General features: G+C 39.3%; 3 protein-coding genes across 3 annotated transcripts; all 3 read right to left on the bottom strand.

Moving 5' to 3' along the window:
• Positions 1-1455: 1455 nt before the first annotated feature.
• On the bottom strand, positions 1456-5772 carry LOC121743885 (translocase of chloroplast 159, chloroplastic-like). Its single transcript, XM_042137274.1, has one exon. The coding sequence runs from the start codon at positions 5596-5598 to the stop codon at positions 1564-1566; it is 4035 nt and encodes a 1344-aa protein (XP_041993208.1). The 5' UTR covers positions 5599-5772; the 3' UTR covers positions 1456-1563.
• Positions 5773-13245: 7473 nt separating this feature from the next.
• On the bottom strand, positions 13246-15153 carry LOC121743886. Its single transcript, XM_042137275.1, has 4 exons — positions 14878-15153; positions 14764-14795; positions 14146-14349; positions 13246-13681 (listed from the first exon to the last, which is right to left on the bottom strand). The coding sequence occupies exons 1-4, from the start codon at positions 15134-15136 to the stop codon at positions 13394-13396; spliced, it is 783 nt and encodes a 260-aa protein (XP_041993209.1). The 5' UTR covers positions 15137-15153; the 3' UTR covers positions 13246-13393.
• Positions 15154-15746: 593 nt separating this feature from the next.
• Positions 15747-20088, bottom strand: LOC121744442 (translocase of chloroplast 159, chloroplastic-like). Its single transcript, XM_042137976.1, has one exon. It carries the CDS (start codon positions 19905-19907, stop codon positions 15924-15926), a length of 3984 nt encoding a protein of 1327 aa, XP_041993910.1. The 5' UTR covers positions 19908-20088; the 3' UTR covers positions 15747-15923.
• Positions 20089-22370: the final 2282 nt, after the last annotated feature.

Here is a 22370-nt window from a genome sequence, read left to right as displayed (position 1 = left end):
GAGATCACACCTCACCTGGCTGGTATATGCTCACTATAAGTTGGTTTAAAAATGGCTCCCCCTCCACAGCAATTCTGATTGGAATAAACAGTCTTCTTCGTTTTCACTATGCATTCGATCCCCTGATTCAGAAAAACCAGTGCTAAAAAGAATGTTTTCACGTACAGTGCTTGAAAGTTCAGGAGCCTAAGGAGGAGGAAGATCCCCAAATCTCATAGTCTGAGGGGATCTGAGATCTTTACTTTCAGACAATGAACTTACAATTCTTGGATTATATAATCCATCAGATACTCTATTTCATCATATTCAATAAATCACAAAATGTAAACATCTGTCACATAACCATTTTTCATACAGTGCGTAACATTGGCAGTGATTATCCATTGTAGATTACACATTGGTTCTTTTGAGTAATTATTGAATGGATGCTAAACTAATCAAAAAACTCCTTATGCAGATATGATACATTGCTCAGCGAAAAGAACAAAGAAACGAGGTTCAAGTGATTATCGAAATCACACTAAGCTGAAAGGTTTGTGCAATTGTGCTACAGTGGCTATCAAGTGCTCACGCGAAAAAAATTATCCATTTTCAAAAATTATCAACGCTAAAACGATAACCCGATTTAAGATGAAGTTTTAAACGATACCTGATTGAGCGAGCCTTCAGCTAAATATCCATCTGCATCCAAATATTATGAAGCGTAAATTTTGACGTCTGATCGGCGGATAAAATCACTCTGCATATACAGAGGCCATTGATTTCATTGATCTTCTCCCAAGTGTGGCTATCCCCGAAGGTCTCGCGATCTCGTCACTCGAATCGCTGATTCCTCTCGTCGCTTTCCGAAGATGAATCGCCGAAGGCTTCCTTCAGCATCGCTTTCACCCCCTCCGCCGCCGCCATTGTAAATGACATAACGGTGCAGACCTTATGCTGTTATGCGTTTGAAAAGCGCTGATGGCTAACTACTAATCTATTACTACTATCTGGATTACATGCTTGTTTTGCCTATTATTCAAATCTTGAACCTTTTCAATTAAGTAAAACCAAATTATTTGTGTGGCACATAATTAAACGGCCTTGTCATTTTGCAAGACTGAAGGAGAAAATGTGGGAAAAAATGCAAAGGGGGGACGGGACATATTGAATAATATCAGTACTCCATTCATCTCAATTATATACTCATAGACTTAAATTGCTTTTTCACAAGGATTAAGAAAAATCATTAAAAAAGTTATAAGTAATTACTAAATTTATTAATATGCTCACATTAATTTTGATGATCAATTAAAGAGATCATCAAAACTAAAAAGCGGTAAACGTTAGTACTATTTTGAAAACATGGCCTATACATATTCACAAACGAAAAACAATCTTGTATCAAAGAAGCTGGTATCTATTAACTCTGCATTTCAACAAACCGTCTCCCGCAAAAGATTTCAGACACTCAAATGAAACAGCAGCAAAAATATTATTCAAAAACGAAAGAGGCTATTATGGTGTCGCACATTCAACACAATAAGAAATACAAAACGCAGCAAAAATTCAAACGAGGAGAAACTAATAGATGGAGTACTTGTCGCCGGCGCCCTCTGGATAGAGCTTCTTGTAGATGGAAAGCGCTGTTGGAATAACAGCAGCAAGCGCCAGTGACAGATGGTCGGAGCTGCTCGTCCTCACCGTGATCTGACCACTAAGCTTGTTGTTGATTCCAGCACGAACAGCAACCTTCGAATTTCGCCCTATGGAGAACTGCGCCAGGCTGTTGAGCCCTAGCGCCAAGTCCCCTCTCCATTTAATGATCGACATACTGAGCGTCGACTGAACCTGGCCAATCGGGTAGTCCAGCTCCCTCCTCTGCAGCTCAAAGTTAGCCCCGTAGGCAGTGTCATGCTGAGACCGCACTGCGCCAGCACTGCCTACAAGGGCGTACTGCTGCCCAAACGTAATCTGATCCTCTATCTTCACACCCGGAACCACGTTTTCGCCTAAGAATGTCAAGGATAATCCTCCAGTTGCCTTATGCTTCTTCAGACTCTTAGTTTTGGTTTCAGCACGGACGATGTAAGCTAGCTGCTTGCCTATGCTCTGAATATCAAAGCCTGCCATGCTCGACATGTTCTCTCCTAGCTTGGCTGCAACAGAGGAATCCAGACTGATGCTGAAGTCCTTCTTGTCTTTTGTTATTTGGACAGTGTAAGCTGCTGCTAAGCGATTCGCGATGGCTAGGCTGTGTTCAAGGTTGACTCCATCATAGCCACAGTCATGGTCCCAACCATGGCTGTCCAAGACTGGCCTTGCAAGGAACTGTGAAGTGGGCTCCAAGAACCGGTATCGGAATGCAGGGTTGTCACCGTCAAAAGATGGGGGAAGTGCCATGTCAGGTAAGGGAACTGCCACCGGAGCTGCTGCTCCACCTTCAGCATCATCCTCTGCAAAACCATAATCCACTGCAGCATCTTTACCTCTCTTCTTGATTTCCCTCATTCTCTTCAACTCCTCCCTCCATTGTTTTTTCTGGAGCAGCTTCACCCGGTAATCAAACTCTTCAAAATATGCCTTCTTTTGCTCTCTGCTCAGCTTGGCAATCTGAGCTTTTCTGAGAGGCCGGAATGGAGGAAGCTGGTCGTACTCGTCCTCCGCTTCCTGATCAGAATCTGAAAAATCATCCAAATCAATATCTGAATCGACACTGTCGCCGCCCTGATCAGATGGAAGCTTGGGGTGCTGACGAGACTGCAGCATGGATGATAACATGTATGGAAGAGGTGGTGGGCGTGACCGGAAGCCAAAGAGCTTCCTATGGTCGAATGGGTCTTGAGGTTTCGAGATTGCACTGGCTTCAGATAAAATCTTCATCGAGTAGCATAGAAGCAGCAACTGAGGCCTCCAACTCTGACCATTAGGAAGAATGTTCTGTCCGTCCCTGTTCTTCCGACAAGAGGGGTGGTTTTCGACAAGAGAGACGGGATTCATCAAACTGGGGCTCATCATTCGTAGGTCTCCGACGGCATGGCCAATCGACTGCTGCACAACATGAGACCTTTGAGATACAAACACCTCGTAGCTCAGTGGAGTGCCAGAAGGCCCATCCGGGGGCGCAGATGCAGCATGAGTAAGTGTAACTATGGCACTTCGCCAAATGGCAGAGCCAAGTGTACTAGTAACAGTCTTAAGCATTGGTAAATCATTAAGATCTCTAGATTGTGCATCCAACCGATCCACATAAAGAACAACATCGGGGGAGCTTTTCTTCGTGAACCTCTTTATAGATGACAGGGTGCTACGGTTGATACCCTGCTCCATGACGGAAGATTTTAGACCAGGTGTATCAACAACGCGAACTTTAACTCCATCAACAGACCCAGACATCTCTCTAACATAAGCTGTCCCAGTTTCAAATGCATCAATCGGAGCCTTCTCTTCTCCAAATAATGAATTTATGGTGGCACTTTTCCCCACTCCAGACTTTCCAAGAACTAAGATGTTAATGGAGAAGTCAAGATCATCCTTCTCCCCCGTTTCAAGCTGCAATGCAGTCCTCTTAGCAGCATCCAAGCTAAAAGTTTGACTCCCTTGCCTCCCACCAAGAAGTGCCAGCCGGTATAAAACCTGAGCTGCCACAGACTCCTCTGGAGTGAGGCCTAATCTATGAACAAGCCTCAGAAACTTCACTCTGATCTCCTGCAATTTCTCCAGTTTCTTCTTCTCCTCTTCACTCAAATTCTCCTCCACTTCTCCTCCACTAGCAGGAGCCAGATTGCCAAAAAGGCTGGAGCGGTTTGGTCGGGGAGCTGGCCTCAAGGACGCTCCATGGAGGGAAGATCCCAACCCAGCAGGACGCTCCATGGAGAACAGCTTAGATCCATCTTGAGAGGTGAAAGTGATATTGCCACCACCAGAATCAGCACCAGTTGCAGCCTTCAAAAGAGCAGCCAGAGCAGTAGAATCAAACAATTCCTTACCATCTCCCTCATCATCAGTTTCGCCGTCTTCTTCAGAATCAGTCACAATTTGACCGTCAATCCTCTGAGACTTCTCAAGCGAACTGTCGAGACCTGTATGAGAATCCCCACCAGATTCTCGCTCCAAGTCCTCAATAAACTTTTTGGCAGCTTCCGAGCTCCCAAAGATCATGCCATCAGTCTCTTCATCTGAAATAGGTTCTTCATGGTTCACTACATCCATTTCATCCTCTACTTCTCTAATTTCTCTGAGATCATCAGTTACCGCTTTTGGTTCATTAGATTCTACTCGTGCTAATTCCTCAGATATCCCATCAACACCAGTTTGGGCATCATTTGTTTGAACAATTCCGGTATCTGACTCTACCATCTCATGCCCAATCTTGACCTCCCCATCAATGTGAACCTTCGCTGAATTTTCGTTCTCCAGATGACTACTGCTACTAAAAGAATCAATACTAGCCTCGGACGTCTGAAAACCATTCCCCAAATGGGCAACAGCTCCAGCATCTAAAGTCTCGTCCTTCTCATTCCCAACTGTATCCTCAGCTGCCGGTTCTGAATTCAGAAGATCCACTCCAATTTCCCTAGAATCGACATCTTTCTCAACACCATCACCATTTTCAGTAGCACTACCGACTGATTCAAGGGGAACCTCCTCCCCATCTCCGTTCTCTTTCGTCCCTCCCACAACAGCGACTCCTGGATCTACCACATTCACATCAACCTTGATGGTATCAACAACAGCATCCCCCTCAGCCGTGAGTACCACTTCAGCAACTTCTTCTTGCTCTAGTTCATTAGATTTGGCTCCGTTTTCTTTTATCACCACAATAGATGCCCCTGAGGAAGGCACATCAACCTCGCTCTCACCAACTACAGAATCCTCCTTTTTTGTGAGGCTAACATCAACATCATCAACCACATCTGATCTTTCGGATTCAACCACATCTACTTCAGCAACCTCCTTCTCCTCAAGTTTACTCAATACATCTTTATTTCCTTCCGGCTCCCCAACAACAGCAACTCCAGGGCCAGCAACATCAGCCTGACTGGTCTCAACTACAGAATCCCCTTCAGGCACGGATTCCATGTCTACCTGCTCAACAGCCGCCTCAAACCCCTCTTTAACCTTAGGCTCACTCTCCTTTCCCGCCTCCCCCTCTGCCTGCTTTCCTTCCGCCTCAACTCCCTCAACCACCGCTTTTCCCCGTTCACCATCCACAACCTCACCAGCAACCCCATCGGAATTCACCCCTAATTCCCCAACTGAATCGGCAAACTCACCTATCCCATCAATACCCCCAACCCTACTCTCCCTATCACCCCCAAAATCCTTCCCCACCACATCCGCATCCCCTTCAACAACCTTATCCCCTTCCTCGACGTCACCGCCGCCATTCTCAGCCATCTTCGGAACATCAGAACCATCAATTTTATTCAATACAGGCTTATCCATTGCCGCCTCGAACTCCTCATTACCACTCACATAGTCCTCATCCTCGGACACCATAGCCTTAGTATTATCCCTACTTTTATCATCATTATTAATCGGTGGAGAAGGAGAGGAAGAGTTTGAACCTGATATAACTTCGGGCGTCGGATTCAATGCCGCCTCCTTGGACTCCATCGCTGAAACAAACACAAAATTTGGATAGGGAAATTCGGAGATAAAAGGGTTTAGAGATATCAGGGTTTATGGATAAGAAGGGGGAGAGATGAAGAGGGAGAGGGGGGATTAGGAGTCGGTTGTGATAAGGCTTTTGGGTATTTTGGCTTCGCTGAGAGTTCAATGTGTGCTGCGTTGTGCTCAACTTTTTTCTGTTTTATCATCCTCCTACCATTTAGAGCATGCACAACGGAGAGGAGGGGCTCGTCCGTCTGTCCGTGCTAGCGGCGCGGCACTGCTGTCCGCTGTTGCGCTCTTGACAGCGTGTAATTGGCAAACGGCATATCCGTTGAAAAATAATTTTTTTATTTTTTTTTAAACGCAAATAATACCAAAAAATTTAAAAATATATTTTCACAATCCCAAAAAAAATTGCCGTTTTTTGCCCATTTTTTGTATTTTTTTGATTTTTTTCCCCAAAATCATCTATAAATACTCACCTTCATCATCCATTTTTCACATCAAATCATCTTTCATTCATCTCTCATTCATATTTTTCATACAACTTATCTACATCTTCATCTCTCACTCAAAACCTTAAATGGATTTCACCCATCTCATTGCGGAAGCGGAGCGCGAAGAACAAGAATACTACGAACAACACCGTGCCGCTTATGAAGCATATGTCACAGCGAATACCTCCGCCCCTCCTCTTCAACCAACTAGATCAACTCGCCGCTACATCCATCGTGATCAGGAGGGAGCCCACGAAAGGCTCGTTGCCGACTATTTTTCCGACCAGCTGCGGTTTCCGGAAGATTACTTTAGGCGCCGTTTTCGCATGTCAAAGCGCTTGTTCATGCGTCTTGTCAACACATTGTCCACCCGTGTTGAATACTTCCAAACAGGTCCAGATGCAGCCGGTCGGCAAAGTATCTCGGCGTTGCAGAAGTGTATGTGTGCCATCCGACAACTCGCTACTAGGCAAACGGCCGACATCTTCGACGAGTATTTGCATGTCGGTGAGTCCACTAGAATCCTTTGTCTTAAAAATTTTTGCGAGGGCGTTCGTACAACTTTCGGTAATGAATTCCTTCGGGCACCCACCAGCGATGATTGCCAACGGTTGCTTCGTCTTCACGAATCAGTCCATGGCTTTCCCGGAATGCTTGGCAGCATTGACTGCATGCATTGGAGGTGGAAGAATTGCCTGACTGCTTGGAGGGGGCAACACTTAAGCGGCCACAAAGGCGGCGACCCAACACCTATCCTTGAAACGGTCGCCGACTACCGCCTATGGATTTGGCATGCATATTTCGGTGTTGCCGGATCCAACAACGACTTGAACGTGCTCTATTCTTCACCCCTCTTCACTGATGTGTTGAATGGTGTAGCACCGGCGATCGACTTCACCGTCAACGGAAATGTATACCACATAGGTTACTATCTCGCTGATGGTATTTACCCAAGGTGGTCGACTTTCGTGAAGACGCTCAGCAACCCGCAAGACCCGAGATGGGTTCTTTTTGCGCAGCGTCAAGAGTCCGCGCGGAAAGACGTCGAAAGAGCCTTTGGGGTCCTTCAAGCCCGATTCAACATTGTGAAGGCCCCGGCTAGGCTGTGATACGTGAAAAATATCGCCGACATCATGTATACATGTATTGTCTTACACAACATGATTATAGCCGACGAAGGACTGAGGGCGGCTAGCTTCTACGACGAGGATGAAGCCGAAAGTTCAAGCGCGAGGTCTCCCCCATGCCGAGGTGTGCATATGAAGGTGGGTGAGAGGATCGAAACAAGGCACACAATGCGCGATACCCGAACCCACGTTGAGCTACAAGAAGACCTAATCAAACACATGTGGGTGAAATTCAGCCACGAGTAGTGGGTTTTTTAATTTTATGAATTTAATTATGTAATTTTTAATTTTTAGAAGTTTAATTATGAAATTTTTAATTTTTAGGATTTTAATTATGTAATTTTTATTTTTTAGGATTTTAATTATGTAATTTTTAAATTTTAATGTATTTTGTAATATTATTCCGGGTATGTGTAATGTATTTTAATTTTGTGGAAATATTTTTATTTAAATTGAATAATGGAATGGTGGGACCCTTGTGCTCGTTCTTGCGAAAGAGCACGGCTGTGGGTGTTGTGCTATTGCCTAAGAGCAGGCAGAAAAAGTGGGGCTGGGCCCACAACCGTGCTCGTTGGCAAGAGCATAGTTGTGGGTGCTCTTATACTCGTAATAAATACTGCTATTATTGATAAGTCACTCCATTCCACAAGAATATGTAACTCTTTACTTTTTAGTCCATTTTATAAAAATATTCATTTTCTAAATTTGAAAACTTTTTTTCTTATTAATAAAGTGGGATTCATTCTCTATTGACAATATTTTAATTACTTTTTATTTTCTAATTCTCTCTTATTTTATCAACACTAGCTGTATTGTTTTCATTCATTTAATTTTATTCTACTATCTTACAAATTTATAAAAGTATTATTGATGTCTTATACTCCATAAAATTAAAGATTGAATTATCAATTTTTCTACAACTTTTAGAAAATGAATAAAAGAATAAATTGAGCTTTATTTATATAGTATTATTTGTAAACTTAATAATGTTAAAATCATATTCATGATATTAAAAATAAATGAAATGGATAAAAAATAATACTAACGTAGATTAAGAAGAGGTGATACTAATATTGACATGAATAATATTTTTCTCCATATGGAGTAGGAGTATATCAATTGACGGAGGCTAGGGGTAAATTTAGAAATTAACTATCACTACACATATCCCTATCACATATATATGAAATTAAATCTTAAGTGGCTCGCAAGTCACAACAACTCACATATCTAAGAAACCATATTCGCATACCAAACTATTACACCTCAGTCACATATAGTTTATCTCATTTTTTCATTTCGATCAATTTCACATAATTTGTCTCATTTTCACTTTTTACCATTTTTATAATGGACCTCATATTCTACTAATTCATTTATAGAGGTTCAGACGCTCATAATAAGAGGTCTGAGGTGAAGGAGAATTTCTGATATAATAGTTGTAGCTGGTTCAATTTCGAAGAGAGAGATATAAGTTACTGTAACGATAGTTCAATTTCCAAGTGTTATTTAACCATCTTTGTACCTTTGTCTTAGAGCAAAAGTATTTTTAAAAAAAAAAAACTTTTCCTACTTTCATTTTATTATAAAACTAATAATTTCTAAAAGTAGGACTCACATTTCACTAACCTTTTCAAATCATTTTTAATTGCATTTCTTAAAACTCTTGCCCGATTAAAATGAGACAACTATCTACTACCGAGGGAGTATCAACTATTCTAGTCATGCCCAAACTGCAAAATACACGCAATGGCCAATGCACAATCTACAAATTAGGTCACACATACACTATTCATGATATCATTAGTTACTTTTTATTTATAAATTTTAATTATATATATATATATATAAATGACAATATGTATCAAAAAAGAACTAAATATAAAAAAAAATCTACTAATATATAATTAAACTTCAAAATTATCTAATTAAAATTACGAAAGAAATGTCAACATTCATTAAATAAAGTAAATAGTAGTTAGTGTGTAATGAAATAGAGAAAAACAGAAGAAATTGTGCAAATTGTGCAGTAGTGTATATTTTATACCACTTGGTTAACATGGGCGGATCCAAAGTGCAGATGACAAGGGGTTAAAGCCGTAAATTATTATGTAAAAATCTCTATAAATACGTTAAAATAAAGTTGAGGAATCATAATGGAGTAGTAATACTCCTATTTTTTTCTACCTCGGTTCTTCACTTGGTAGTGCACATTGGTTGGCGTGGCGCACCGCTTGGACCGATTCATGCATCATGCAGACGGTCCAATCCACAAAGTATGACCCTTATTGCTGCTAGAGTTGCCAATTAGGGAGGACTCGGTATAGCACGACTTGTGCAAAAATAAAATGGGTTTAGACTGGACTCAACTCATTAGTTGAATTGTATACTTATTTAAAATGTCACTTGGTTATTGACATTTGAGAGATTGATAATGTGACGGCGGTGAGAGGATTTTTTTAGGTTCAACATTCAAATTGAAAATTGGAGTGGCTCGACTACCCACTTTTGTGAGTTAGCGGCCACCTCTGTCGAATATCCTTAAGCTCAATACTGACGCATCGCTAGAAGGAGGATTAGGACATGCTTTTTGGTGGTGGTCTCATCCGTGATACTACAAGAACTTGGATGTATGGTTTTGTTGCTAATATTGGAGTGTGTTCTATTTTGACTGCAGAAATTTGGTGCTTGTTTCATGGGCTACAATTGGCAAAGAATATAGGGTATTCGAAAGGTGGAGGTGATGAGTGATAGTTTCACTGGTGTGTCCATGATTGTGGGGAACTTTGAAGTGACCATCAATTGCAGATCTATAGTACGGAAAGTACAGAGTTTGTTACATGAGTTTGACTCAGTGGTGCTCCGTCACGTGGACAGGGAAGGAAATTTCGCTGCCGACTTTCTGTCACATCACGCATACAACTTTCATAAAGGTGTCCATGTTTTAGAGTCTCCTCCATTGTGTCTTAGTATTTGGTTTGCATGATAGATTAGGTGTTTCTTACGTTCGTTAGTGTGTAATCGGGCTCTGTCCTCTTTTCTTACCCAAAAAAAAATAAATAAATAATAATAATAATAATAATAATAATAATAATAAATCCAAAGTAACTTTGAAAAATATAGGAGTATGTCCATGGAGTATTTAGAAAATTGTTGAGGAAAACTTTTTTCAGATATTTGTTTTGTAAAAAGTACGGTTATAAATTTATTGGATAAGCTAGTATTTCAATTTATGGTCTATGGACAACTTTCTAGTCAGTTTTCAAATAAATATGATAATTAATTTTTGGGATTATAGGTATTTCAATTATGGACAACTTCAAGCTATTTAAAAACAAAATATTAAATCATTAGTACAAATTTTAATCTTTCTCAAGTACTATTTCACTTGTATACAAAACCGACTTTTTGTGATAATTAAACAATTAATATTGTTTATTTAATACAATACGAAAATATTATTGTGGTTAAATAATGTTGGTTTGACCAATATCACCAAAAGGCATTGTTTTTCCCTGAATAAGACAATTGAAAAAAATAAAATTACATTACTCTATTCATCCATAAAAAATAGTTTCATTTATGATTGACACGCGTTTTAATGTGAAATTGATAAAATAAGAGAAAAAAGAGAAAAAATTTGCTCGTATAAATTATACTCCACTTAAGAGAGATGAGAAAAAGTGGATAAAATATGCAGAGAAACTTTCCATTCATAGAAATGAGTCTTTTTTTTTTACATACCAAAATGGCAAAAATGAGACTATTTTTCATAGACTGAGAGAGTATAAACTAATACCCCCTCCGTCCCTCAAGAATATACACTATTTCCTTTTTAGTCCGTCCCATAAGAATATGCACTTTCTAATTTGGGAAATCCTTTCTCTCTAATGTAGTGAGATCCATTCTCCACTAACAATACTTTAATTACTTTTTCTCTCTACATCTCTCTTACTTTACCAATTTTACATTAATACCCGTGACCCCAAAGTGTATATTCTTTGGGGACGGAGGGAGCATGTATTATTCATAAAATGTAGCATTAATCAAAATTTTGACAGAATGGAGTATATATTACTAGAAAGTAAGCAACCTTGAAATTTTTTATTAAAAACTCATCCAGCAACTTCAAATTTAATGATGATAATGTTTGGATTGGATTATATTTTGTTTGTTTCGCTCGTGTTTTCTGTAAAAGCATCAATTAGTATGTGTGCATATTGAATTCCTCTTATTTTTTATCTTTAACGATGGCCACAGAAAATTGGAGATTGAAAAGGTGCAATCAGAAGACTAGAGAAAGAGAAATTTTGGCATTTTATGCCTCCATAATGAAATACGCACAACAAGACATTGCAAATTATAAAAGGAAATATTTATATATCATATGGCCCTTCACTTATGTACATATTTATATATAAAAAAATGGATGCTATGTATCTGAGCACCATTTATAAGTAATAAGTTCATGTTCGTTCTTATATATTTAATATTATTTATTTTATTTTATATATATAATTTGATTTTAATATATTAGAAATTATAATTGACAATTGTAATTTTTATAATTTCTATAAAATTTAAAGGTTGATTTTTTATTTTATTCAAAAATTTTAAATTATGAAGAAAGCAAACAAATCTAGACAAATCTTTATTTATTATTCGTATTATTAATGTATTTATTTTGGTAGTTGTACAAATACATATTTAGTGTTTGACGTAACTATATTGAGTATGGGATGTGTGTTATATTGCTAATTCACATTTAAATTGCTAATTACAATTAAATTATTAGCATTGCATCATTAAATTAAGACATAAGATCATTCAGCCACGATTATCAGTGCAGTATAAAAAATATAAATTATGAGTATTAATGTCAATTAATAAATAATTAGTTATAACTAACTTTTAAAAAATAACTCTAGACTTTAAATGATTAAGGATTCCAACGAGATCTCAATTGCATATGTTTTGATATTAAAATTTGAAAAAAAACTCATGAATTTTTGTATTTTTGACAAGCAAATAATGTCAACATAGCAATCATAATATGTCAATATAATATATATACAATGTCAGTGCTAAATTGTGTTGACCTATTCAAGGAATTGTATCGATATTTTTTATACACTATATTGACAGTTTTTCTGAAACCCTAAAATTGGTGATTCTTCTTATCTTTTTAAATTTAAATAATAATAAAACGAAATTACACATGGCAATTTATAGATCACTATATCTCTACAAATCTTATGATTTTAAATTAGTTGTAATTAGCAGTTAAGAGGTGAGTTAGCAATTGATCACACATATGGAGTATAATTATATATTTGGTCAGAGTGTTGCTACTTTTTCTGTATTTTGGCCAGAAGAACGTTCCTTCACTCCTTGTTTAAATCATGCTTCTCATAGCATCTCCACGGGAGAAAGGTATATTGAGAAGGTATGTATCTCATTTACCTTCTCAAAAAGGTTATTATACCCTCTTAAAAAGTAGACTCCAAGGAAAGAAGGTAAATTAAAAAGACAAAAAAACTAACTTTTTACCTTTTTTTACCAAGAAGAGGTAAAGATATCTATTCAAAATGAAATAAGATATAATACCTCCTCAAATATCATTTCCATTAGAGCATGAAATTTTATGAAGATGAAGTAAATATGATAGTTATTTCTCTTTACCTCTCCATTTACCTTTTCGCTTGGAGATCTCTCATAATATATCAAATCATTAATGAAACCTTTTTATTCTGAACAAGAAATCACACACACAATACACAAAAAAATTGACATACATTGATACAAATTACTGGTTTTTGATCCAATTTAATTTTTGGAGAAGAAATTAAAAGTGTACTTGATAATTATTGAACTTTCATTTTTATCTGATTTTGCTAACGAGTTCGATCCAATCAAACTTAATGCCAATATTTAAATCATAACGCTAGAAGATAAAAAAAATTCCCAATTTAGGAGAATAAATTTGATTTCAGCTTGAAAAATGAAGCTCGTTGCCAAGATGGCCATTTTAGGAGTATAATGTTTGTACTTTTGTACTTGAATCTTTGTTCTTTTCAAGTTTGTCACTTCACTGCAGATGGCTATTTTGCATCTTATATGTTGAAAATAAGAATGTTAAAGTAAAATCGCAAAAGTAAAATATGTATCTTGGACCTAGTGTTGTGGTGTTGGGCAGAGCCTTCTGAGGGTGATGGAGGTTCTGCTCTCCTGGTGAATTTCTTGGCCTTGCCAGATTTGGAACCCAGGCTTGCGGTTGATCTCGTGCTTCCACAGGTAGCGCGCCTCGCCCCACATCAACACTAGTGATCCCGGGCTCAGGAGTAGCTCAACTGAGTCTGAGGATGCTTCCACTGGGCTGAAGCGCATCACACAGGCCGACTCCAACGACACTATTGCTATTCCGTCTTCAAAACGCATCAGATCAACATGAGCTCCAATCCCCTGCACACTTAAACACCACCATTTGTTACTCTACGCACAAACTCTAAAAAAGGATAACCCAACCCAATACCAAATTTGGTTGCTAATCAAAGTTCTTAGATTCAAGAATTAGTCTCAAATTATAAATGTTAATCTCAGCACAAACTCAACTAAAGGATAACCCAACCCAATACCAAATTTGGTTGCTAATCAAAGTTCTTAGATTCAAGAATTACTAACAGAGTAGTCTCAAATTATAAATGATACTCTCAGCACAAACTCAACTAAAGGATAACCCAACCCAATACCAAATTTGGTTGCCAATCAAGGCTCTTACATTTCAAGAAGTACTAACAAACTAGGCTTCAAACTATCAGAGACCTATCATCAAGAAAGTAGTATGCCATAAACAAGTAGTAGTATACCATTTGACAGACATTATGAACACAGAAATTCAGTATAATAATCCAAAGGTGAGAACGCACCTCACCTGGCTGGTATATGTTCACTATAAGTTGGTTAAAAAGTGGCTCCCTCCACAGCAATTGTGATGGAAATAAACATTCTTCTTCGTTTTTCCTATGCATTCGATCCCCTGATTCAAAAAAACCAGTGCTAAAAAGAATGTTTTCGCGTACAATCTGTGAAAGTTCAAGAGCCCAAGGAGGAAGATCTCCAAACCTCATAGCCTGTGGTGGAAGACAGAAAGAGGTGACTGTGAACTTAAAATTCTTGGATTATATTATCCCTCAGATACTCTTATATATCACCAAATTCAGTTAATCACAAAATGTAAATATCTGTCACATAACCATTTTTTAACAGTGTTTAACTTTATCATTATAGACTAATGCATATACATATATGAACACATTAGTGTTTATGAGCAGTCACTGAATGGAAACTAAACTAATCAGAGAACTCCTTGTGCAAATATGATACATTCCTCAGAGAAAAGAAAACGAGGTTGAAGTGATAAACAAAATTCCACAAAGCTTGTGCTACATTAATTAGCAAGTGCTCATGCGAAAAAGATTATCCATTTTCAAAAATTATCAACGCTAAAACAAAAACCTGATTTAAGATGAGGTTTTAAGCGATACCTGATTGAGCGAGCCTTCAGCTAAATATCCACCTGCATCCAATTATATAAAGCGTAAATTTTCCCCAACTACATTATTCTTTTTTTTTGTATAACAGTGTGATGATTTTTTCACCTTGTTCAAGTGAAGATAGCAGCGAAGACTGCTGATCGGCGGATAAAAACTCCCTGCATATCCAGAGGCCATTGATTTCATTGATCTGCTCCCAAGTGTGGCTATCCCCGAAAATTGAGAGAGGTCTCGCTATCTCGTCAATCGAATCGCTGATTCGAGCTCGTCTCCGCATGCCACGTGACGGTTCTCCGTCGCTTTCCGAAGATGAATCGCCGAAGGCTTCCTTCAGCATCGCTTTCACCTCCGCCGCCGCCGCCATTTCCCGCTGTTTTTTAATCTCGCCGATATAAATGGTTGTGAATAACAAAACGCTGCGAACCTTATGCATATGAAAAGCGCTGATGGCTAATGCGACTACAGTCTATTTCTCCTTCCGTCCCTCAAATTTTGTCTCACTCTAATTGGGCACGAGTTTTAAGAAATGTAATGAAAAGTGAGTGGAAAAAATCAGTGAAATGCGTGTGTATTAGTTTTATAATAAAATATGAATAGAAATTAGTTAGTGAAATATGAGATCCAGTACTAAAAATGATAAAAAATTGAAATGAAATAAATTTTGTAGAATGGACGAAAATTGAGCCAATCTTTCTAGGACAGAAAGAATATCTTATTGCTTTTGTTTGTACAAGAGTTGATGCTAGTTTAGCCGATTATTGCTCAGTATTTATATGTAGGTGGCGAATCAGTACTCATAATTAATTGCTTTTTCACAAGGATTAATATAAGACGTGAAAAAGAAAATTACGTAATAAATTTTATAGCACGCTCATATTTATTTTGATGATCAACTGAAATAAGTCAAAACTCATTAGTCTTAACCAAAATATAATAGGCGAAGTGTTAAAAGGGAAATTCTGAGTGAAAACATATATCGAAGAAGTCTTCTATAACTCTGCATTTCATCAAGCCCTATCCCGCAAAAGAGTTCAGTTACTCAAATGACAGCAGCAAAATTATTATACAAAAACGGAAAGAGGCTAATATTGTCTCGCACATTCAACTGAATAAGAAATACAAAATGCAGCAAAAAATCAAATGAGGAAAAACTAATAGATGGAGTACTTGTCGCCGGCGCCCTCTGGATAGAGCTTCTTGTAGATGGAAAGCGCTGTTGGAATAACAGCAGCAAGCGCCAGTGACAGATGGTCGGAGCTGCTCGTCCTCACCGTGATCTGACCACTAAGCTTGTTGTTGATTCCAGCACGAACAGCAACCTTCGAATTTCGCCCTATGGAGAACTGCGCCAGGCTGTTGAGCCCTAGCGCCAAGTCCCCTCTCCATTTGATGATCGACATACTGAGCGTCGACTGAACCTGGCCAATCGGGTAGTCCAGCTCCCTCCTCTGCAGCTCAAAGTTAGCCCCGTAGGCAGTGTCATGCTGAGACCGCACTGCGCCAGCACTGCCTACAAGGGCGTACTGCTGCCCAAACGTAATCTGATCCTCTATCTTCACACCCGGAACCATGTTTTCGCCTAAGAATGTCAAGGATAATCCTCCAGTTGCCTTATGCTTCTTCAGACTCTTAGTTTTGGTTTCAGCACGGACGATGTAAGCTAGCTGCTTGCCTATGCTCTGAATATCAAAGCCTGCCATGCTCGACATGTTCTCTCCTAGCTTGGCTGCAACAGAGGAATCCAGACTGATGCTGAAGTCCTTCTTGTCTTTTGTTATTTGGACAGTGTAAGCTGCTGCTAAGCGATTCGCGATGGCTAGGCTGTGTTCAAGGTTGACTCCATCATAGCCACAGTCATGGTCCCAACCATGGCTGTCCAAGACTGGCCTTGCAAGGAACTGTGAAGTGGGCTCCAAGAACCGGTATCGGAATGCAGGGTTGTCACCGTCAAAAGATGGGGGAAGTGCCATGTCAGGTAAGGGAACTGCCACCGGAGCTGCTGCTCCACCTTCAGCATCATCCTCTGCAAAACCATAATCCACTGCAGCATCTTTACCTCTCTTCTTGATTTCCCTCATTCTCTTCAACTCCTCCCTCCATTGTTTTTTCTGGAGCAGCTTCACCCGGTAATCAAACTCTTCAAAATATGCCTTCTTTTGCTCTCTGCTCAGCTTGGCAATCTGAGCTTTTCTGAGAGGCCGGAATGGAGGAAGCTGGTCGTACTCGTCCTCCACTTCCTGATCAGAATCCGAAAAATCATCCAAATCAATATCTGAATCGACACTGTCGCCGCCCTGATCAGATGGAAGCTTAGGGTGCTGACGAGACTGCAGCATGGATGATAACATGTATGGAAGAGGTGGTGGGCGTGACCGGAAGCCAAAGAGCTTCCTATGGTCGAATGGGTCCTGAGGTTTCGAGATTGCACTGGCTTCAGATAAAATCTTCATCGAGTAGCATAGAAGCAGCAACTGAGGCCTCCAACTCTGACCATTAGGAAGAATGTTCTGTCCGTCCCTGTTCTTCCGACAAGAGGGGTGGTTTTCGACAAGAGAGACGGGATTCATCAAACTGGGGCTCATCATTCGTAGGTCTCCGACAGCATGGCCAATCGACTGCTGCACAACATGAGACCTTTGAGATACAAACACCTCGTAGCTCAGTGGAGTGCCAGAAGGCCCATCCGGGGGCGCAGATGCAGCATGAGTAAGTGTAACTATGGCACTTCGCCAAATGGCAGAGCCAAGTGTACTAGTAACAGTCTTAAGCATTGGTAAATCATTAAGATCTCTAGATTGTGCATCCAGCCGATCCACATAAAGAACAACATCGGGGGAGCTTTTCTTTGTGAACCTCTTTATAGATGACAGGGTGCTACGGTTGATACCCTGATCCATGACGGAAGATTTTAGACCAGGTGTATCAACAACGCGAACTTTAACCCCATTAACAGACCCAGACATCTCTCTTACATAAGCTGTCCCAGTTTCAAATGCATCAATCGGAGCCTTCTCTTCTCCAAATAATGAATTTATGGTGGCACTTTTCCCCACTCCAGACTTTCCAAGAACTAAGATGTTAATGGAGAAGTCAAGATCATCCTTCTCCCCCGTTTCAAGCTGCAATGCAGTCCTCTTAGCAGCATCCAAGCTAAAAGTTTGACTCCCTTGCCTCCCACCAAGAAGTGCCAGCCGGTATAAAACCTGAGCTGCCACAGACTCCTCTGGAGTGAGGCCTAATCTATGAACAAGCCTCAGAAACTTCACTCTGATCTCCTGCAATTTCTCCAGTTTCTTCTTCTCCTCTTCACTCAAATTCTCCTCCACTTCTCCTCCACTAGCAGGAGCCAGATTGCCAAAAAGGCTGGAGCGGTTTGGTCGGGGAGCTGGCCTCAAGGACGCTCCATGGAGGGAAGATCCCAACCCAGCAGGACGCTCCATGGAGAACAGCTTAGATCCATCTTGAGAGGTGAAAGTGATATTGCCACTACCAGAATCAGCACCAGTTGCAGCCTTCAAAAGAGCAGCCAGAGCAGTAGAATCAAACAATTCCTTACCATCTCCCTCATCATCAGTTTCGCCGTCTTCTTCAGAATCAGTCACAATTTGACCGTCAATCCTCTGAGACTGCTCAAGCGAACTGTCGAGACCTGTATGAGAATCCCCACCAGATTCTCGCTCCAAGTCCTCAATAAACTTTTTGGCAGCTTCCGAGCTCCCAAAGATCATGCCATCAGTCTCTTCATCTGAAATAGGTTCTTCATGGTTCACTACATCCATTTCATCCTCTACTTCTCTAATTTCTCTGAGATCATCAGTTACCGCTTTTGGTTCATTAGATTCTACTCGTGCTAATTCCTCAGATATCCCATCAACACCAGTTTGGGCATCATTTGATTGAACAATTCCGGTATCTGACTCTACCATCTCATGCCCAATCTTGACCTCCCCATCAATGTGAACCTTCGCTGAATTTTCTCTCTCCAGATGACTACTGCTACTAAAAGAATCAATACTGGCCTCGGACGTCTGAAAACCCTTCCCCAAATGGGCAACAGCTCCAGCATCTAAAGTCTCGTCCTTCTCATTCCCAACTGTATCCTCAGCTGCCGGTTCTGAATTCAGAAGATCCACTCCAATTTCCCTAGAATCGACATCTTTCTCAACACCACCATTTTCAGTAGCACTACCGACTGATTCAAGGGGAACCTCCTCCCCATCTCCGTTCTCTTTCGTCCCTCCCACAACAGCGACTCCTGGATCTACCACATTCACATCAACCTTGATGGTATCAACAACAGCATCCCCCTCAGCCGTGAGAGCCACTTCAGCATCTTCTTCTTGCTCTAGTTCATTAGAGTTGGCTCCGTTTTCTTTTATCACCACAATAGATGCCCCTGAGGAAGGCACAACAACCTCGCCCTCACCAACTACAGAATCCTCCTTTTTTGCGAGGCTAACATCAACCACATCCGATCTTTCGGATTCAACCACATCTACTTCAGCAACCTCCTTCTCCTCAAGTTTACTCAATACATCTTTATTTCCTTCCGGCTCCCCAACAACAGCAACTCCAGGGCCAGCAACATCAACCTGAATGGTCTCAACTACAGAATCCCCTTCAGGCATGGATTCCAATTCTACCTGCTCAACAGCCGCCTCAAACCCCTCTTTAACCTCAGGCTCACTCTCCTTTCCCGCCTCCCCCTCCGCCTGCTTTCCTTCCGCCTCAACTCCCTCAACCACCGCCTTTCCCTGTTCACCATCCTCAACCTCACCAGCAGCCACATCGGATTTCACGACTGATTCCCCATCCCCTTCAACAACCTTATCCCCTTCCTCGACGTCACCGCCGCCATTCTCAGCCATCTCCGGAACATCAGAACCATCAATTTTATTCAATACAGGCTTATCCATTGCCGCCTCGAACTCCTCATTACCACTCACATAGTCCTCATCCTCAGACACCACAGCCTTACTATTATCCCTACTTTTATCGTCATTATTTTCGTTCGAAGAAATTGTTTTACTCAAAACAATATCATTATTAATCGGTGGAGATGGAGATGGAGATGAAGCGTATGAACCTGGTATAACTTCAGCGGTGGGATTCAACGCCGCCTCTTTCGACTCCATCGCTGAAACAAACACAAAATTTGAATAGGGAAATTCAGAGATAAAAGGGTTTAGAGTTAGAGAAGTTCAGGGTTTATGGATAAGGAGGAGAGTAAGAGGGAGGGAGGGAGGGATTAGGAGTCAGTTTGTGATAAGGTTTTTGGGTTTTTTGGTTTCGCTGAGAGTTCTGCAGCCGCTGAGGTATGTGCTGCGTTGTGATGAGCTTTTTTCTGTTTCATTATTTTATAGTATTAATAAATACTGCTGTCATTATTTGTTAGTAGTGCTAATTAATTTTGGAAGAAAATAAGTAATATACAGATAATTGTGGTCTATATATCGCATCTCAAATAGTCAATACTTACATTAATTTTTTTGTTATAACTATTTACTTTATTCTAATAGGATTTGGGGTTTAGGGTTTGAATTATCAATTTTCTCTGCAACTTAAAATTAATAAAAAAATAAATTGATCTTTATTTTTATATTGATATTTATAAGATTAACGATGTCAATAATTATTTTTAAATTAAATGAAATGGATAAAATAAAAATAAAATTATGTCAACGTAATGTACTTTAATTACCACCCTTTTGGTCATGCACCGCAATAACTACCAATTGATGGATGGTTGGGATAAATTTGAAAATTACCGACTGTGCGAGTGGGCGTCGATTTAGGCTATTTTTAGTTATTATTTTTTTTTAAATCTGAATAATTAAAAAAATTTGACCTTTTTCGGCCTTTTTTTTTAATTTTTTTTTCAACATTCATCTATAAATAACACTACACACACAATTTCCCCACCATTTTAAATTATGTCTTTTTTATTTTTTTGGATTTTAATTATGTGTTTTTTTATTTTTTAGGATTTTGAATTGTAATTTTCTTTTATTTAATGAAGTGTGTTTTTATTAATTGAATTTGTTGAAAATAAAAATAAAAAAATGAAATTGAATGAATAGTTAAGGAATGAGATGGCTAAGAGATGGCTGAATGCATGTGTTGTCTCTTAGTTAAGAGATTGGGTAAAAAGTGCAGTGGGACCCATAAATAATGAATGGATGAGACGGTTAACAGACGCTATTGAGACACAAAAGTGGATGCCCCTACATCTCTAAATTAACTATATTCACATGGCAAACTAGTAATTACATATTATCTCATTTTCTAAAAAAATCTTTTATTTTTTATGCATTCTTAAAAATAAAAATTTCTATTTTAAAAACATAAAATAAAATCTACCATCCATTAACATTATTCCATTACCTTTTCTTTTCATTATATTACTTCATTCATTTTTTCTCTTTTTCTCTTTTACTTTATGAATTTTGTACATGTTATTTACAAAATTCATATTTTTAAAAACAAATGAATTATTAACCATTCTAGCCATGCACAAATGTCGTGATTTTTAGGGTGTAATTTAAGTTCACTAAACAAGTTTTAATTCCCTAAAAACATTACTTCTGCAAGTATACAGACGTGAAATGTAGTACAAAGGATATCGAATCCACATGGAGGAGGATAATTGCTAAAACTATTAAATCTAACTAAAGAGCGATAAATTTGTAGTTTTAAAGGTTTGGGCAAACGACTCAAGCAAACAGATTGAGAAAGTAAACTTGAGATTAACACAATAAAGGGAAAGAACTACTCCTAGTTTGGTTAGGGTTGCTTTTTTACATGACTTCTGTTTCCTAATTATTTTTCCAGTGCTTTTAGGGATCGTGTTAATTTTACACTCGCTCGCAGCTGATCATTGATCGAGTAATTGTACACCGCTGATAGGCTTTACTCACTAACCTATCACCCCTACAAGACGCATAGTAGGTTTTAGATTAGCTTCTAACACGATTCAACACAAAGGATCCACCCTCGGTTTATCACCTAATCGGTTCTAACTCGAAGGTTCCTTATCTTTGTTTGCTCCTTATTCTAAGTTAAAGAGACATTAGAATTAAGGCAATTCTCAAATTAAGTTTACATGCTATGCTCAACTCAATAAGGGTAAAAATAATCACCAAAGATAAGAACTAAAAAGCAAAGGAATTTATAAATATTCAATTAAAGAAGTTCATGTTCAACGACACTACTACAAATTATGAGTAATCCCAAGCTCTAGCCACCCATGGTGGTCACAATAACAAGGAAACAAGTTAAAGATGCCATGGGGGATAAGGCTTAGGTGGATGAAGCTTCAATCTTGCTCTCCTCCTTCAAGTGTGGCTTCCAAACTCCAATCCTCTCTCAAAAATCATTCTTGCCGTCAAAAGTCCCTTTTGGAGTTGTGCCCTAACTATTTAAATAGTTAGGGCTTAATAAACATGCCCAATTACATTTGCCCGGTCTGGCGTGTTTTTGCTCAAAATTCGCCCGGCCAGGCTTTTTTCTGTATCACGATGGCAAATTCGCCCGGCCCGCGCGTTTTTTCATTGCAATGCGCAGTTTTCGTAAAACAGCCGTATCTTCTTTTACCGGGC

This window comes from Salvia splendens, chromosome 8, assembly GCF_004379255.2.
Source record: "Salvia splendens isolate huo1 chromosome 8, SspV2, whole genome shotgun sequence".
NCBI classification, from domain to species: Eukaryota; Viridiplantae; Streptophyta; class Magnoliopsida; order Lamiales; family Lamiaceae; genus Salvia; species Salvia splendens.
Note: the sequence above shows the minus strand (reverse complement) of the source record. Positions and strands in the feature narration are given on the sequence as shown.

Excerpts from the sequence above, each read along its gene's own strand:
- LOC121744442 (XM_042137976.1), bottom strand. The coding sequence starts at position 19,907 with ATGGAGTCGAAAGAGGCGGCGTTGAATCCCACCGCTGAAGTTATACCA.
- LOC121743886 (XM_042137275.1), bottom strand. The coding sequence starts at position 15,136 with ATGGCGGCGGCGGCGGAGGTGAAAGCGATGCTGAAGGAAGCCTTCGGC. Across the intron at positions 14,350-14,763 it reads CTGAAGGCTCGCTCAATCAG|GCTATGAGGTTTGGAGATCT; the intron begins GTATCGCTTAAA and ends CTTCCACCACAG. Across the intron at positions 13,682-14,145 it reads ACATATACCAGCCAGGTGAG|GGGATTGGAGCTCATGTTGA; the intron begins GTGCGTTCTCAC and ends TTAAGTGTGCAG.
- LOC121743885 (XM_042137274.1), bottom strand. The coding sequence starts at position 5,598 with ATGGAGTCCAAGGAGGCGGCATTGAATCCGACGCCCGAAGTTATATCA.